Below are 20,032 nucleotides of genomic sequence, written 5' to 3' on the forward strand. Positions count from 1 at the left end.
TATTCACAGTTTCTAAAAAGACTTATTTCTAGTAATGTCTGTATTTCGATTATTTATGCCGAGGTACCATTTTCCTTCTATGTAAATAAAGTATTTATTCATTCATTCATTCATTCTTTCATTCATTCAATTAAAAAGGCAACACATTGTTTTCTGTGTTATGGATGTGCAGTCCAAAGCTGTTACAGTCCTGGTGTTGTGGTCTTGCAGACCATTGACTTTTTTGGGGCATACTCTCTTACCCAGTGTTTACTCCAGTCTGTTTAAATGGGTTTGATGACCTTCTTGTAGATGGCAGTTGACAGTATGAACATCAGACTACACTCTTTTTGCTCCCTCTAAAATAAAGTCTGATTATTTTTTTCCTTGGTGTTCACTTTTGGGTACACTCATTATTTTTTTAATTTTTCTGTGTAACACCTTTGTAGGTCAGGGATGTGCTTTAACAGTGTATGAAGTTCTCTTTCAACAGGAACTCATGTAGGTATACATCATCCACCTAAGACTGATTTATGCTTCTTATACCAGTAGTTTCAACTCACTCTTTTTTGCTAAATACAAGAAAAACATATATTTTTCCATTGACTAGGAGTAGTTTTAGTGATGTTCTTTTCAGAGAAGACTGGTTAAAACCAGTTCATTGAATGGAAATTTTAATGCCTTCTTTCTAATATGCTTTGACTTCACAAATCCCATGACAGAGGATATACCCTTCCTCCTTGTCTATTATATTCACAAATCTTAAGTCAGCCATAGAATACAAGATACTGACGTTTCTGTTTAGCTGTCTACATATGATCCAATAATACTCAAGTCCGCAAGTATTTTACCCTTGATGGTATCAGTTTTAAACTACTGTACTACTTTTCTCCCATGTTAGCAATGCTGTGAACTGTCACCATCTTTCCTGATTTGTAAAGGCAACATTTCCAAGGGCTGGTGTCCCATGAGAGCTGCCACAATCCTTTCTTTCAATTTACATTAAACAGTTGTTGAGAGGCACTTTATCTGTTTTGTGTTATGTATAATCCTCAATTATTTCCTCTTGCTTCTTTAATTTTGACTTTTCTTTCTCTCTGTCTAAATCATCAATACCTAAGACTGGCCTTTCATAGTTTCCACTGACACTTACTTTTTGACATGTAGACAATATTCCACCCTCCACCTTGTTAAACAGCTTTTCTCCGATGTGTTTCTCCCATTCAAGCTGCAGTAGCAGAAATCCATAGTGTCTTTTTGAGTCTTTTTTCTAACTAAAGCCCGACAGAATATATTCTTCTAACTCACTTAGAAATGCCCCTCACAACTTAAACAGTTAGCTTTCTGCACCTCTTAAGATTTTACAGCCAGATCAAAATATATAATTCTGTATACCAACTTCTATAACCCCACCCTTCTTTATGACCCTTCACCCAAATTAATTTATTTTTGAAATGTTATTATTTTATTTCATTCTTTATTGTTTTTTCTGGGCCTGATATCCAGTTCAGCCCCATAAGTCACACCAGTGCCTTTGCCATCTCATGATGTGCTCTAATAGTTAGTTATCATATCTTAGGGGATGCCTCTGGTAACACTAATTGACAGGGATCCCAGGATGCCACCAACTCAAGTCATACTTCCAATCAGCCCCTGTATTCAGTCCCATGGGCTGAATTGCACTGCATGCTTTTGCAGATAGATAATCCTGGATGTCACATGATTGACAAATATTGGGAAGAACAGAGATTGTTACAAGGACCTCTCATAGAGGACCAGGTGGCAAAGAAAGAATCTGAGGTAGCTGATTAATTCAAAGCAAGACAGGGTTGCTTGGAGCAGCCACGTGTGTAGGATTTATTGGACTCAGGTGGGGTAACATCAGGGCAAGGTCAGTTTTGGACACGGCTAACATCTGTATATAAAAAATGGGGTAAGGTCTGAAGAATCGGAAGTCCAAATCCCCATCCAAAGTAAGAATCATGCTGATAGCCATTCATCCTCAATCCACCAGGTGACTCTGTGACACATTCTCCTTGTTTTAGCAAGTCACCTCTTTCATTTTAACAATAATATAATATGTTTCTCCCCCTGTCCCCTGACCTGCACTTTTGCTTTTGACATTTTACTTACTCTGTCAGACACATTACCTTGTTCCACCAAGTATGAGACTCTGAAAGATGTATTAATTAGTAAATTAAGTAAAATCTACTACTTAACGCATTCAAAACAAAAAAAAAAAACTAAGTATGAGACTCTGAAAGATGTATTAATTAGTAAATTAAGTAAAATCTACTACTTAACGCATTCAAAACAAAAAAAAATGCTCTTTGGTACCATACAGAAGCTCCACAAAACTCAAACGCAAATATTCAATCATAACAACACTGCCTTAATAAAATACTAGCACTTTCAAATACATGGGTGTATGGCTATATCATGCTTGCCTCTCCATCTTAACAAAACCAGAAAAAAAGATGAACACACTGTTATTCTGGGCCAACAACTGCCCCCATTTCTATCCGAGGCATCCAGATCAGCCATCTATAAAGGTAATATCTGCTTCAAAGACAAATGGCAGACGTATACAGTTAATCATCAATAAAATTTTTAGGTTCATCACTCCTTCCCCTAAGCATGAATACCACTGCAGAATCTTAGAAAATGCAAAATGGCTCCCAGTCAAGCAAATAACTAGCTTCCTATTAAGCTTCCATTTATTCAAATTTATATGCAACCAAACATTCTCCCCTTAGCAACTAAAATAATACAACCTCCATCATACAACCACAGGAAACACAGCCATTCAGCTCCCTTATTACTAACCTCAAAAATCAAGCTGCACTATACAGATCACTGATTCTATGTTCTTGGCCCCAAACTCTGGTGATCTGTTCCCCCATCTTAGAGAAATATCATCATACTCAGTGTTCCAGAGAAAACTAAAAATGTATCTTCAGAAATGTGCTGCATGCCAGTGCTATGTCCCTGTCCATATTACCCAAGCACACGACATCCTGTGACTGTCTATTAATTTTCTTCTTCTCTATATCCTTGTAACTGTATATCACACTTACCTTACGATTTGACATTCTTGTATATTGTGTAAAAAACACAGTGTATATAACATCTCTATTATGCATAAGATCATTTAAACTCAATCAGCTGTACAATGTAAAGAATTTTTCATACTGGATGCTTAACTATACTTACTTTATTGTTGCATTACTTTAACCTTATTGCACACATTATATTGCATTATCACTCTAGTTGTATTGTATAAACTAATTTTATTTCTATAGTTTTCCTTGGGTTGAGACTGAAATTGTTATTTGAGTTATTAGCTCAAATCTGGTTAACAAATTCAAATAAACAGATGCATACATAAAATATTTACAATGTAGGAACACACATATCTACATGCATAATAAATAACTGAAAATAACATTTTTTAATTTCTGGTATCAAGCAGATGTTCTATTACCACTGTTTTCACTTAAAAGAAGTAACATAACTGTGCAGTGAGTTTTAACAGAGTTGAAGGAAAAACTGTAGAATATTGTGAAACATGATTTGCAAAGAAAATGATTCCAGTTCAATTGTGGCATGAAATAAATAAAAAAAACTATATCAGATTCTTGAAAAACAAACATATTTTGGTGTCAAGAGTGCAGAATTTCATCTTTGCTTCACAATGGGGCAATTTCTGACTTTAAATTTTCAGCTTTTTTTTACTGCTGAATTTAATATTAAGGGATAAGGCATGTTTTAAACCCTGCTTGTAAATTAATATTTCAGAACATTAAAATCCATGTTGTAGGCAGCATGGATATTTCATTTACACCACTTCATTAAGTGAGCTATGATAAGGTCACACTGAAACCTGATGTAATTTTAAAGGAATAACATTATAATTAAATGTTCAAATATGAATTAAATGCTATTATTGGAACTCACATTACAATTAATTTCAGCATAGAGGCTGAAAGAGATTGAATATTAAAAAACACACGAAGTGGCAGCAGTTAAATGAAGAATACTATTTGGGGGCACAAAGGGCAGAAGTCATCACAGGATGGTATAAAATGGTTGCTGATTATATTTGTTTAAGATAATATGAAACATCATTGACATAATTAGGTACTTTTCATAACTATAATGTTTCATATTCTATTATAGATGGAAATGGTATATAGCTAGAAAGATTACTTTCTCTTATCCCATATTTTAAACATAATATTTATTTTCTAAACTCTTCCAATAAATGCTTTACTGTTGTCAGATCACCAAGCTATGACCTCATGGTTTTAACTTTAAAAGAAAATATGAAAGATCACAATATCACCCTGGCAGTATAGAAAAAGACTGCTAATCACAATGGAGAAATTAAAATGACTTAAAAAAGCATGCATACTGTAACTCCTGGGATGGTTTCTAATGGCTAAATGAAGGTTTTTGGCAGGTGGTCTGAGTATATAAGCAGCACAGAATATGAAAGAAAACAACTTCTGGACAGCCCAGGTTGTATTAAATTAACTACAATAAGTAGTCTGCAGGTAAGCTGCACCTGATTTCATGGCAATACAGAAAAGATCACATATGCAGAGGGTAGTATTGACCTGGTAACAGTGGGTACAGGGCAGAATGTTTTTTTTTTCTAAAATACACTGAAGATTAATATATACAATGCAGAAGTTAACATACCAGGCTGCTTAGCAGTCAACCTGAAATATGGCTTGTCTGTTCCCCTACAGAAGGTATTCAATATCAGCCTCCAAAATGGGCTTTGGAGCACAGTAGCAGTCACTCCCTTGCACAAAGGTGGGGCTTCAGTGGACTCAGGTAAATATAGACACATAACCCTGACCACTCTCACCTGTACATACATACAGACATACAAATGTTTCAAGCACAGGCATTAATGCCCTTCTAGCTTGCCAATATACCAAAACGCTTGTTCCCATAATAAATGACCAGACTGTTCTTAAAAATATCTAAACTAGTACTTGCTTTAATGTAATTTGGTAGTCTGTTCCAAGCATCAGCTACTCTGTCAGAGAACCTATTAGTACACTTCTCATTCCTATAGAATCTTCTACATAGGTTATCTGATGATTCTCTAGTACTTTTTGTTAACCCCAAACATTCCCAGAGGTAGTTGTCTCTAAATACCCTATATACCTGAATAAGATCTCCTCATAGATATCTGTAAGAGACACTGTACAAGTTCAGATATTTCAATCTTTCATAATAATTTAAATTTTCACATCCATGGATACCCTTGGTATATTTCCATTGTACTCTTTCCAGTTTACTCATGCTTGTTTTCCTACAGGGTTTCCATATTGTTATTCCATACTCAAGTTTGGGTCTAATGTAACTAACAAACAGTGACTTCATTATTTTTGATTTCCTAGACTTTATAAATCTTTTTATACAACCTATAGTTCTATAACTATCATTAGCCAATTGGTTGATATGATTAGATAAACTCATAGCTAGCTATCAAGTATGTATTGGCCAACAAACTAAAAACTGTAAGTAAAAAGAAATTGTCCTATTTAGGAAATATTGGGGAATCCTTACCGAAATTATATCCTAATCCTAAGGATAAACTAACATATAATGCTACACTCTACTTTACCATTAAACTAACTCATAGATAATCCTACCTCAAGGTTATAATCAGGGATAGTGTACAACATAATTTAAAAAGATAAGGTATGATCCTCTAGATAAGTCAATGACCATAAACATGGTTTCAGTCAGCTTAATATTTAAATACATTATATTTTAATGAGTGACAACCAGTGCATATAGGTGTAAATAATGTAAATAGTTTTATGATTAACGTAGTACAGTAATTAAGAATTCTCTCTTATCCTTCTGTCATGCACCAAGATTATTTTAATTCCATTGTTATTATCATACGATATTGAAAAGAATGCGGTTTTGAATTGTTGTGACTTGGTAGTAATCTTGTGCTACAATACTAGTTTTTGTGTAATTTGGACCTTAGATAACTTAGTTGTTATTCTTCATACTTCATGTACTAACCTCTGGTGTATAATAAGCAGAAATTTCAGATGTTCTCTTGAAAATGAAATAAAAATTCAATTTGAAAAAAAAAAAAAGAAAAACTCATAGCTGAATCTACCCTTATACCCAGGTCCTTAAATGAGTCAACAGTTTCAATCACTGTATGCTGTATTAAATATTCACCTTTCACTTTATGTTTCCCAAATCTCATATGCTTAGTTTTTGATGTATTTATCAACATATTATTCTCCTGTGCCCAAATGGTTAATTTAGTCAAATTATTTTGCAGACATGCCTTATCTGTAACACTTGTAATCGGTTTACCCAATTTCAAGTCATCAGCATATAGACTGTAGAACACCTCAGATGAAAAAGTAAGGTCTGAAAGATACAATCTAAACAAGTAAGGGCCTAGGACATGGGCCTGTGGGACACCTTGACTGTAACCAAGGATTTCACCTGTCCAGTTTGTGTGTGATACTTGCCATGTCCTATTTGTAAGCCATGCAGCTATCCATCTTATCAAGAGTACATCAATACCTAGTTGTACTAATTTATTGATCAGTGTTTTGTGTATGACCCTGTCAATTTCCGAAGTTAAATCTATATAAATCACATCACAGCACAAATTGTCATTCATAGCTGTTATTATATTGTTATAGAACATCATGTTACAGGTGGTAATAGATCTATTTTCAACATATGCATGCTGATTTATGGTTTCAAGTCCTACCCTATCCAGTTCTGAAAATAACTTATCCAGTATTACCTTCACCATTATTTTTCCATAACATAAAAGTAGACTTAAAGTCTATATGATTCTGAGTTTGTCCTACTCCCCTTTCCCTTACAGACAGATTTAATAAGTGCATGTCTCTAATCTTGAGGAATCTCCCCATATTTAAATCACCTAGTGAATAATAGATATAATGGTAGTGTAAGTTCTTGCTGAAGTGTTCTCATGTCATTGTTACTTATTCTGTCTCCTCCCTGTGCTTTGTTTGGATCCAGTTTGCACAGTTCTTTTTTAATATAATCTAATTTAATTCCAGTATCTGGGGTTACCTGGATGTCACTAGGGCAATTTACCATTTTTTTGTGGAGCCAAACTGTTTTGCATAAGATTTTGTAAATATATCTATAATCTGTTGTGTCTGAGAATAAATTTTAGAAGCTGTAAGGCTAGGAAAAGGATCATTGTGGAATTAATAAATAAGGATATTGTTAAACCACAGACTCTTAATATCACTCAGTCTAGATTCATCAAGGGCAGGTCCTGTCTATATTTAACCTGGTTGATGACTTTGAAAAAGTAAGTGAAACAATTGAAGAGAGCAAAACAGTGCACATCATGTATCTAGACCTCACAAAGGTATTCAACATCACCCCACATTCAGGTATCTTAGATAAAGTCTCCCAGCTAAATTTCAATCCCTATGTAATTCATTGGATAGCAGATTTTCCAACCAAAAAAAAAAAAGCAAACAGGAATGTAGGAAGTAGGAGGACTGATACTGCCTCCTTCAAAGATCTGTTACTACTGGTGCACCTCAGGGTTCAGGCCTTGGGGCACTACTCTCTGGCATTTATTTCTTGGAGGCCAAAGCTAATGTTAAGAGTTTGTGAATGACCAAGCGTACTGATGATGACAAACTGATGCCATCATAAACTTCTCAGAGGACACTTAGATAACCGAAGGCCTGTCCAAAGTAAATAGCTGGTGTCATCACCACTGGCTTAAATTAAATGTCAAGAAGTGTATAATTCCTTCATCAAGCATGACTCCCCTTGTAACTATCACATTGACAACACACTCTTGAAAATTGAGCCCATGGTTAGGGATATGGCAGCCTGTGTTGACAATGAACAGTCCATTAATCACCACATATCCACTACTGTATCAGATCCATAGATGTAACGTTTTTCCACTGTATTCAGCATACATTGGGTCAAACACTGAGTACAATGCCCCATTCAGTATGTACCTGTCCAAACACTAGTAACAACTGTAATGACCACAATGCTTTCTCACTAAAAAAAAAAAAAAAAAATCAAGGGCCTAAATCATAAAAAGTACACAGATCATCTGAAAGCCTTGTCTTTGTTCTCAGTATCATACTGGCTGCTGAGAAGTGACCTTTTCCTCATGTATAGAGCTTCAGCAGACCCTGTTCTTTTGGACCTATTGCACATTTACAAGCCTAATGGAATCATACATACCTCCTCAAATAATCTTAATCTCTTTTGCAAAACTGATAGAAGATGTTGGAGCAATCAGTTTTTTAGAAGAGAGTGTGTATGATGTATCTTTAAGAAGTGTTTTGAGTACTGAACGTGCATATAAATAACAAGCACTTGCTCGCTTCAGTGCCATTTTGAGAGTGCAGCCAGAGAGTGAGCATATATGAGTGTAATAGCTCGTTTCAATATAAGTTTACCTAAGTTAAAGTTATTAAGCCTCAATTCTGATGTTTTTGTACATAAAAAGCTGCTTGAACAGAACCCATAAAGTCTTGTCTATTACATCATAACTAGATGAGTGGCATGGTGTAAGAACCGATATTCCAGAGACTGCTTTCCAGAGCTATGAGGTGCAGAGTTAACAATGAAGGTAAACTAAGAGAAATGAAGAGGAAAAAGAGCCAGAAAAAAAACAAAGGTAATGAAAACTTGCACGAACAGTTTATTTTGTAAATAAAGATAAAACATTACAATGACACAAACCACATTATTAAACAAGCGGGAGGCACAGAAGGTTTATTATTTAAACAAAATGTTTAAGATTAAGAGATTTGATAAAACGAGCATCAGGAAAATACATAATGGGTTTGGAATTATCTTGGAATTGAAAAATGGGCATCTTTAAGACAAAATGAGCATGTTTAAAGCAAAATGGGCATGTTTAGAGTAAAATGAGCACAGGAAAATATAATGGGCATGAGAAGAGATTAAACCTGCAAAACGAATATAATAAGGGCAAAAAGGGCACATTAAGCATAAATAAAGCAAGGTGACTGCATGTTTTTGGCAAAATGCTGTGTTTTGGCATAACTACTACTTTGTATTGTATTCAGGGCATAGCTAGAGTTATTAGAAGTATCTCAAAGTGTGTAAAAGTGCTAACGGTGTGTGCTTATTACTATAAATGAATTCCGAAGAGTTTATTTGTGTGCAAAGTGGAGCTATTTCATGAAGTACAGTCAAAGTACAGCCGTTTTGAAAAGTTTCTTGTGCTGGGTATGTCTACTTGCAAAGTGTCGCCATTACAGAGTGTTTCTTGCACTGTAAATAATTATCTAGCAAAGTACCACCATTTTGGATAAGTTTCAGTGTGGCGTGTACTGTTTATTCATAAAGTGCAGTTACTTCAAAATGTTTCTTACTCTGAGCTTCTTCTGCCCAGTTCATTCGCACAGTGCAGTTATTTTGAAATGTTTCTTACACTGATAAAGAGATGATTTCTTGCAGTACAGTAATTTCAAGAGTATTACACTGCCCAATAGACTCATTTCACAAAGTTCAGTTATTTAGAGGCTTGTTGTGCTATTGGGCTTAGTTACAAATACTAGTATACATTTCTGACATATGTATATGTGTGTGTTCAAGCATATTTGCAAAATCCTTTACTGGTATGTGTTAATATGGCAAATGGATTTCGAAAGCCCTCACCACTTATATTTGATCAGAATATTGCAGAGAATTGGAAAACATTTGAGCAAGACTAAGATATTTTTATACAAGCAGCTTATTCTGACAAAGATGCATGCACCAGGGCATTAATTTTGCTAAACCTAGCAGGGTGAGGACGTGAATCAGCAAAACCCAAATCTAGCTTTACAGTTAACTGTTGCAATTGTGGTGCCAATCAAGAATCTAAAAGAGAGAAATCCTTTGCATTTGGTCAGCAATGCCACAAGTGTAAAAAATGGAACCATTTTCAAAAGTTATGCAAATCAAGTAAACCCCACACGGTTATAAAGAAGGGTCACTCAAAAAAGCAAGTTGATCATATAGAGAGTTGCATTTCTACTTTCTATGTAGATGGTGTATCAGTAACTGGTGAAAAGGCTGATGCAGTGAATTTGTTGGCAAAGAACAAAGTATTTTGCCCTGTCCAGATCAATGGTAAATCCACCATGCTCAAAGTAGACACTAGTTCAAAGTGTAATGTTATGTCAGCAGACACATTTTCTAAATTGAGAGCTGGTGAACAACTCAATATAGCTAGTACTGCAAAACCTGTTGCTTATGGAGGTGAAGAAATTCAGACCAAAGGCTCAGTAGTGCTTTCATGTTATTTGGCTGGGAACTGTTACAACTTGTTATTCTATGTAGTACGAAGACCTGTGCAGTCATTACTGGGTCTCAGACACAGTTTGAGAATGAATCTGCTTTCTTTTACCAAAGAAGTTCATCATGTAAGCGCATATCCTAGTTCCAATTTTTCTGAAGCCATTTTCTCAGAGTATGCTGATGTTTTCGATGATAAGATGGGCAAACTTCCAGTTGTGTAGTCTATGAAGTTAGACCAAGAAGTCAGTCTAGTGGTCAGACCAGCAAAAAAAGTTCTGATAGCTATGCAGGATAAAGTTAAAGCTCAGATGGATAAAATGGTGCAGCAAGGTGTAATTTGCCCAGTTACAGAACCAACTGAATGGGTGTTGTCCATGGTAGCAGCCCACAAGAAAGGCTTAGATGACATCAGAATATGTATTGACCCAAGAGATTTGAGCAAAGCATTAAAGAGACCACATCATCCAATGCGCACAGTCAAAGAAGTCACAGCCCTAATACCGAATGCCACTGTTTTTTCTGTCTTGGATGCAAAAAGTTCATTTTGGCAAGTGATGCTTGATTGCAAATCCTCATTACTGACTGCTTTGTGAACCCCATTTGGCAGATACAGATTTGTAAGGATACCATTTGGAATAAGTTCTGCAAGTGAAGTTTTTCAGCATGCAATGGAGCAGATTTTTTCAGGTTATCCTTGTGCCATAATAATAGATGATTTATTGGTTGGAGGCAATGGGTGAAGCACAGCATGACAGAAACCTTAAAAAGAGTTCTAGAAAGAGCATGTGAAGTGAAGCTCAATTTTGTAAAGTGCAAATTCAGACTACCAGAAGCCACATATGTAGGTCATTTATTTACTAGCACTGTCTTTGAGACTAGACCCATCCAAGCAAACAGCTATTCTTGAGATGCCAGTATCTGATAATGTTCAAGCTTTACAGTGTTTTCTTGGCATGGTCTACTATTTAGATTAGTTTATACCAGACTTCAGTGAGTTGACAGCATCTTTGAGAGAGCTGATGCACAAAAATGTTTCATTGTCTTGGTTGGAACAACACCAGAGAGCATTTGAAGACCTTAAGCGGAAAATTGCCAACCACTTATGTTAAGATACTGTGATGTCAATAAACCAGTAATTTTCCTGTGATGCTTCAAACTTTGGTCTTGGTACAGTTATTCTCCAAGAAGGCAGACCAGTAACCTATGCCTCTAGAACCCTTACCCAAACTGAAATGCAATATGTTCAGATTGAGAAAGAACTTTTGACAATAGTATTTGCATGTTCAATGTTTCATGATTATATCTATGGTCGAGCTATTCAGATTGAAACTGATCCCCAACCTCTGGTTACTAAAGAAGACTATGCATTCAGCTCCAGTGAAATTACAAAGAATGATGCTCAAATTGGAAAAGTACAACTTCAAAATGGTCTATACAAAAGGCAAACTTGTTTTTCTGGCTGATACCTTATCCAGATCGCACAGAAATAAAATGGAACAGCTTGACGCAGAAAATTTTGACTTTAACGTAATGGAAGTGCATAAATTTTCTACCACGAGACTTTATGAGCTGAGACATCATACAAAGACTGATCTAAATTTGCAAAAGCTCAACCACTACATTAATGTTGCATGGCCGTCAAAGCAATCTAGTGTACCACCTGAAGTGCAAACTTATTTTCCTTCCAGAGATGAGAAAGTGAATGAAGATGGCATTATTTTCAAAGGTTCTAGAACTGTTGTTCCTGCTTCCTTACAACATGACTATATCCCTATATCTAGTAAAAGAGATTGATAGAATACTTTCTTCTTGTTCTGTATGCAATAGTACTAAACTGCATTTGCAAAGAGAACCACTTCAACTAAGTCAAGTTCTGAACTACCTTGGTCAACAGTAGCCACTGATACATTCAAGTGGAACAATCAGCATTACTTAGTGTTGGTAGACTCTTATTCAAACTGGTTTGAGACTGATTTACTACCTAACCTAACGTCCACTGATTTACTACCTAACCTAACGTCCACTGCTGTTATTACTAAGTTGGAACATCATTTCTCAGTCCTAGGTAGCCCACACAAAGTTAGCTCTGACAATGGTACTCAACTTACTCGTCCGTTGTTTCAGAAACTGATAAAAGAATGGGACTTTGTACACGTTACAAGTAGTCCAGAATATCCACAGTCAAATGGTCAAGCTGAACATGCAGTACAGGGTGCAAAGCAATTACTTGAAAGGTCAATGCATGATAATACCGATGTCTTTTTGAATTTACTCAATCTCAGAAACATAACTGGTGATGATATACTTGGCTCGCCTTCTCAGAGACTTCTATCCAAGCAAACCAGAACAGCATTGCCTATTAGTTCCAGTTTGTTGAGGCCTAAAGCTAAGAACAACAGAACCATTAGAGCCCAATTACTCAGGAAGCATTATTTCAAAGAAGTCCAGCTATGATAAATTGAGCAAATTTCTTCGTCTGTTGAAAGAAAGAAAGACAGTGAGGATCAAAACGGCAAAATATTGCAACTGGATTGGTCAAGTAACAGGTATATGTACCGAGCCGAGATCCTACTTCATAGAATCTGAGGGCGTGGAGTACAGGAGAAATCGCAGACATCTTCCTGTATCAGAATTGACATTGTAGCATTGTTCCTGTGATACAGACTCTAGATCTCAAAGCAATCCAGACAATGTTCCAGTTGCAGAACGTGTCTTAACTTCTACTTTCATTCCTGATGATGTTCCTGATGTTCCTAAGGTTGAACATTCAGCAGAGACAGTCCCAGTTGCTAAATCTGATTCTAAATTTTCTGTTGCACATTTTGGTTGCACTTCTAGACCTAGTGTGAAATACACAGCGACCTGGACTTGATTGTATATATATATATATATATATATATATCTATATATATATATATATATATATATATATATATATATATATATATATATGTGTGTGTGTGTGTGTGTGTGTGTATCTAGTTCTGTATAATTGCATGACAAAGAATTATTTGTATTGATTGCATGTCAACTGATATTGTCGCTGCTTTCACTCAAACCTGAACATGAGTGCAGGCAGGCAGCCACGGGAGGGAGTGGAATTTTAGAGTTAGGGAGTAGGTGGCAGGGGATTTTAGGGTTAAGGAGTGGCAAAGGAATTTTAGGGTTAGGGAGCAGGAAGAGAGTTTTAGGTTTAGGGGAAAGGAGTCTTTTAGGGTAAGGAAGTGATGGTAAATTTAGGGAGGTTGGGGTTGCAGTATTAGATTTAAGGAGTGATCAGAGACATGAGGCTTAGGGAGAGGGAAAAGAGTCTTAAGTTAAGGGAGTGAGGACTCCAGATGGGAACTGGGTGGGAATTTTAGGAATAGAGTTTAGATTCTGGTAGGTCTATTTAGTTTTATAGGGTCAGTTTCTGGAAGGTCTATGTAGAATCTGGATACTGGTCTAATGGGAATCCATGCAATTGATTTTTTGAGCTAATAGCTGCAAGTAAATGTGCCATGAACTACTACCACTCCCGATTTAAGACACTAAATTCTGGATTTTAGATATACAGATATTTTACACTAAAATATAACCTTCCTGGCAAAGATAAACCACAAGCAACTGAGTACCATATGGATAATGGTAGACAATGAAAGCACCACCAAGCAATCTCTCAAGCATTAAAGGAGGAAAAACAACTACTTAAAGACTCCACATGGTCCAGTGGGATAAGAATTTCAGCGTTTAAGCCAGAGATGGCTCTCCTAGCCTGTCTCACCAGGAAGGAAATAAGCCATTTAAGGATTGCCTTCCATTGCTACTTAAGCAATAACTGACGAGTTCATAGATTCATAGACTGTATTATTGGTGTGGATATATGAGGATTTACCCGCAGGTGGTGTGGTTTGATCATGAGGCCAAATTTGTCTTTGTATAATGGCGCCATAGTGTTCCTCCAAGTTGTTTTCTGTGCTTTCACGACTGTTGATGTACTGTTCATGCGACTTTCATTCCCATACTTACACAGTACATCAATGCTGTTCAATAGAACTAATGGAAAAAAAAGAATCTCTGCTTCTCAGCTGCCTTTTTTTAACTATAAAATCTGGACAGTTTAGAGGTATGACAGTCTGCCGAGACAGTGCAGAAATACAAGGCAATTCAGGTACATTCAGGTACATTTTTTGTTTCTTTAGTTTTGCAGAACATACCTGATTTTTTCCTGTATTTGGACTGCCCTCTCTACATACCTCTGAACCTATAAGCTCAATAAATGTGGACTAAGTTTTAAATAACAGAGGACAAAGGACCCAAAAAAGAGAACAGCTTGTAAATGTTGCTCTTATAAACTTAGAAAGCTGCTAGAATAACAGGATTTGTATTAGCATACATTGTCTGAAGGATATGAAGTCGCAGTAACTAAACCAAAACCAAAATAAACACAAACTAGAAAATAAAAAAGAAGCAGCAACAAGGCTCGGAAACTTCCGCACACATCAGGATTCTGATGAAGTCCTAACTACTGGGATGAAAGCACTTAATCTGTAATTATGTGTGCAAGCCTTGTTGCTGCTTCAAGGATATGAAGTCTGAAACTCAAATACAAGTCATTATTTAGTTACTTCACTCCTCAGTGATTTGTCAGAAAACCACAAATTTTACGAGAAACAGACCAATATTATGAGACAACAATTTGCATATTCTGTGAAAATCTATACAGTTGATCTATACAGTATGTCTCTGTAGCATATATCAACAGAAAAAATTCCCGCCACTCAGTGGTACTTTAGTAGCCGGACGTTTCCTGTTGGTTTATCCCCAATTTACAATGGGCTTGCTGGCTGGTTTGTCCAATTAGTGTGCTCATTTTTGAATAACAATGACACATCATTGCATAATAGTGAAGCACAGGCATTCCAAGTGCACGCAATGATGTCAGCTGCTGCTGGGAGACCAAAGAGAACTAAGATGGAATGTGACCTCTGACATTTCTGAACACAGTGTGCATGGTGATGTCTTTTCCTGAAGCCAGGTGAAAAGAACCTATAAATGTTGCTGCTGGGTAAGAACTGACTCAGCTAAGATACTACCCCCCAAGCTATTATTAAGAAATGGCAGTGTGGACATTTGATTGTATTTCACCAGTTTAAGAGAATGGATTAACGTTTAAAAGAGTTGTAAAAAGCTCTGCTTAAATGATGAGTTATTTTGGCAGCTGCAAATAAACAAAGCAGGATCTAGATCCAAAGCTCATATTGTTTAGTTGGCTTGACTTGGTAATGCAAACTCCACCAACAGATTCAAGAAGTTGTATTAAGTGAGAACACTGCATTCAAAAAGTAGAGTTCAATACTTCCATACATATATGAGACCACACCAAAGTGTAAGGTGAGCAGGGTTTGCATGTGCTTTTATAATGCATTTTAAGTGAGTAGTGAGCGGGGTTTTCAGGTGGTTTATAATGCATTTAATTTGTAATAAGTGACTGGTATCAAGTCAAAAACAGTTTGATATGGAACTTGGATATGTGCAATGTAAAAAAGGAAGTATAACACAAAACTGTAATATTTAAAGATATAAACTTGCCACAAAAGCAGTAGATTCCAATGGCACACTGTTTTTAATTTTTAATATTTTGAATTAAACCATTACTAATATAGCAATGCATCCTTGTGTATCAATATAGCAATCTAGTATTAAATTATAGTTAGAGCTTCTCTAGATACCTTTAACTTAAGACCACAAACTTGCATTTTAATAACTCTAGAACTATTTACCATAATGAATCAAAATCAGTCAAATACAATTAAATGCCCTACTCTTTTGTGCATACCAGCTTATTTGATTATTGGACTTATGGGTAGGTATGGAGATATATATTTTTGTCCACTTTTTTCATCCAGCTGCCCCAAGAGCCTCTCTGTGTCTGCCAGGTCTACCAAACCTTTATGTCTCTGGACTTTCTGCAACCCTGTGGTCAGAACCAGCAAAGAGATCACATAGTGCAACATCACATCACATCATTGCTATGGAGTGTGTTTTTTTCTTTTTTTTTTCTTTGTTTTTTGTTAAATTCCTCACCTCTTGTTTATATCAGCCCATGATGGGATGTGCAGTGGGTATCAGATCTGTCTTGCTCCTCACTTCTTCAAGGGGTTGATGCCAGCAGGTTACCCCTGATCACCCTTAGGCAGTGTTAATCTCTGAAGCCCAGTCCGATCTCTACCAAAGATATCACCTCACTAGTGTGAAACCCTCCCACCTCTCCCTCAAGATGGACATGCCTGTCCTTCCTGCTTGTGCTGTCAAGTGCTTGAACTGAGAGCTAAACTCAGGTCATATGGGCTGTAGTCAGGGCTTTATCCCTCTACACCATCAGCATAGACAGGGCAGGTATGGAGCTATGAGACTTCACATACTGCTGTGTTCAATAATACCGAAGTGACACAAAATGAAAATTAATTAATTAATTACTGTAATGGTGCTATAAATTATACTGCTTACATTAGATAACTTGCTCTGCACCATTAAGCAATGCCTCAATGTCAGTTTGTTGACACATAGCAATCTAAAAGTGAGAGAGTTGAAAGCAAAGAAATTGACTCATATTTTATATGTGTGTGTGTGTGTGTGTGTGTGTGTTTTATTTATTTTTTTTCATTGTAGACTACACTCAATGCAGAGGCTTTTCTCCTAATATCTTTAACTTTGAAATAATCAACTCTTAGTTATCTGACTGCACCTTTGGGGAAGTAGCAACCACAACTGTAGTAATCCCATTTGGTGTACCTGCATTTCAACTAAGTGTTGTTATGTGAGCACTTGGCCATCGTGCAACTACTGTTACACCTTCAGCAGATTTTATCTGAAATATCTTTTAAAGTATCAAAACACTTGCTATAATTAAACACATTTTAGTTATTAAAATGCTTCTGTTTGTAAAAAGGCAAAATGGAACTGAAATTTTTTAGGCATGGAATCATTTTGTAATAACATTTTCCCTTAACTATAACTGCCAATATTCAAATTTATTATTTAACCTATTTATTTGCATGTTCCTTATATACTAATTGGTTTTAAGAAACATGCATCATTTCTTTCTTGAAGTTTTTTATGTGTCAGATCTCTTATTTTCTTCAACAATTTAGAATGAGTACTTTTCTGAAGCACTTATTAGACAATGTTGCCAAGACTAGTTGATGTAGCTATACATCAGTTGTTGTATCTTTCGGCTTTTCCCGGTTAGGGGTCGCCACAGCGGAACTCCGGTCCGCTAATGATTGGCAGTAGATTTTTTACGTACCGAGTTGCCAGCTCTGATGCACAACCTTCAACGAAGGTACGCCCATTCATGCATGTCTCCACACAGAAGACGCTTTAGCTGAAAATCGAACAGGACAACGTCTTTCTGTGAGGCGACAACGCTACCACAGCACCACCAGTAATTATCAAAAAATAAATTCATGTTTTATTGTCTTGTGAGACATATACCTGTGTGTTTTAAGCCATGACCGATGAGACTCTGATCCCAAATGCATGTTTTGCGATTAAAAAACATGATAAGTTACAATACTTGTCTGAACTACAGTAAAAGCAAATGAAAAGACAAAATCCAAAATGAAGGATATACAAAGACTATTAAGGAAATGGAATAATTACAAGTTGTCACTTCAGCCTGTGAAATGAGTCTGCTTTCTCAACAGATTTCACATAATCTAGCTATCTACATATATATAAAATAATGTTATACACAATTTCAGCATGATCAATGGATAGGGTGATGTCTCTTATGTAAAAAATGATGAGAGGAATGCTAAAAACAGTTGACTCTACCACTTTCTTAACAATTAGCTAAATTATTTTAAACTGCACATAATTTTGACACATTGTTTTCTTATGAAAGTTTATCCAAGAAGAAGAAATTATATTATGATCACTTACAGGATGTTCATCAGGTTAGACAGGAACGGGCCTATTGCAGAACAGCAAGAGCAGCTTGGAGACAGCCGAGCATCCACTGTTAGTGCAGAGGGAAGCAAGGAGGGGGCAGCCACATTGTGGAAGCAATAAAAGAAAGAAAACAAAGCAAATTACTTACATACAGATACAGCTGCACGTTCTATGCACTCAGGGAAACAGTAGGCTAGATAAAGTACTTTTACCGATGTTATATCCTTGCAGTCAAATCAAGTTCTTACTGAAAATGAAGTTACAGTTAATGGGTGGGATTCTAGAAGCTTTATTAAAACTACACAAAACTACAGTGGTGAAAAGTTGCTTTGGAGACATGAACTGTACTGATAGTGTATGTGTGTCCAGTACAAATAATATTAAATACTTTCTGTGAAGAAACTTCTAGTAAGGACTCTTTGGAATCCTATTTGAGAATATAAGTTACTAAAATCCCCCACATTCAAACATGTGCAGCATTGTATATAATATTTACCAAAGACAGTGGAAACATCAAAACAAACTATTATAGTGCTATGATTTATGCCTGAATCCTTATTCAAGGCACTCTGTGTGCTGTTAATATCTGTCTCACACTAGGGGTTAAAGGTTAACAGTGCTGTCCAGCAAGGAGCAGAAGCAGCAGAGGGTAAAACAGCTTTTAAAAGCTATTAGAATTTCACTGTGCTACAATTGTAAACAGAAAACGTGGCATACCAGAGTTATCTAACAGCTTTTAAAACCTCATTTTACCTTCTGCCAGAGGAGCACTTTGTTTCTACCTACTGTACATCTCAACTGTTCTGATTTTGCCTCATATTTTAGCCTGTCCCTCATAAATTGATTGATTCTCTGGTAGATCAATAAGAATTACAGTCAGCCAATAATGCTGAACATCAAGGTCTTCTACTTCTTATTGTTTGAAAATGCATGTTGATGCAAAACGTGCTGCTCTATTAACTTTTTTTAGAAACGTAGACATCCATGACTGTGACCCTTCGTTTCTTTATTATTTTTTCTATTGAGCAGGTGTGTTGCCGTCAGTTTGATATCATTCACCCAGTGCTTCATCAGTTTTTAAAACTGGTGAAACACGTTGCGCTCCTATACTTTCTCTTTCTTCCTTTTTTTCTGTACTGGCAGCACATGGAGCAGATAAAGCTTCATGCACTGCAAAGAATTATGACTAAGTCTCTGTCTGATCCTAACACTGTATTAGTTTCTAAATGCCAGGATTCACCTCTTTAGCTTGTCATTTGAGCCAAATGTCTTGGCATTGATATCTTGAACACATAATAACTGGTTATCAAGAGACACCAAATGGGAATCTTCCAACTGACTAATTTGATTAAATAAAACAGATAATCAAAGTAGCTGCTTTTGGGGCTGTGCTGTTATAATCATCTCAGAGACTGCCACATCATAAACAAAAATCCATACATCCTAAAATATTTCATTACCTGCTTCGACCATGACATTTTGTACATTTGCATAAGTCAAGGTACCAAATTCACCTTTGCAATTATACGGATAGTGTATAATTTACCAACAGAGTCAACCTATTGGGATTGAATTGAACTACATGCAATGAATCATATTCCTATGAACTCTCCACTGTGGAACTGCTAAGTTGCATAGGCTACTGCTTGTAAATATTAAAATGCATTACCGAATGACAGATAATATGATCAGTGATAATATGAAAACTAATAAATACTGTATTTCAATGTGTCATAAGGCAACGGTACTTGTACACAGTGGATACTTTTAAATGGAGCAAATACAT

At 36.1% G+C, this 20,032-nt stretch overlaps 1 protein-coding gene across 1 annotated transcript in view; it reads right to left on the reverse strand.

The window, feature by feature from the left end:
* HTR4 (5-hydroxytryptamine receptor 4) overlaps nucleotides 1-20,032 on the reverse strand; it is a 3,476,249-nt gene that overhangs the window by 933,313 nt on the left and 2,522,904 nt on the right. Inside the window, exon 7 of the mRNA XM_044069347.1 lies at nucleotides 18,238-18,313. Within this exon, the coding sequence (XP_043925282.1) occupies nucleotides 18,253-18,313 (61 nt within the window). The 3' untranslated portion in view covers nucleotides 18,238-18,252. The remainder of the gene's footprint in view (nucleotides 1-18,237; nucleotides 18,314-20,032) is intronic.

Source organism: Protopterus annectens, chromosome 4.part0 (assembly GCF_019279795.1).
Source record: "Protopterus annectens isolate FY-2018-M chromosome 4.part0, PAN1.0, whole genome shotgun sequence".
NCBI classification, from domain to species: domain Eukaryota; kingdom Metazoa; phylum Chordata; order Ceratodontiformes; family Protopteridae; genus Protopterus; species Protopterus annectens.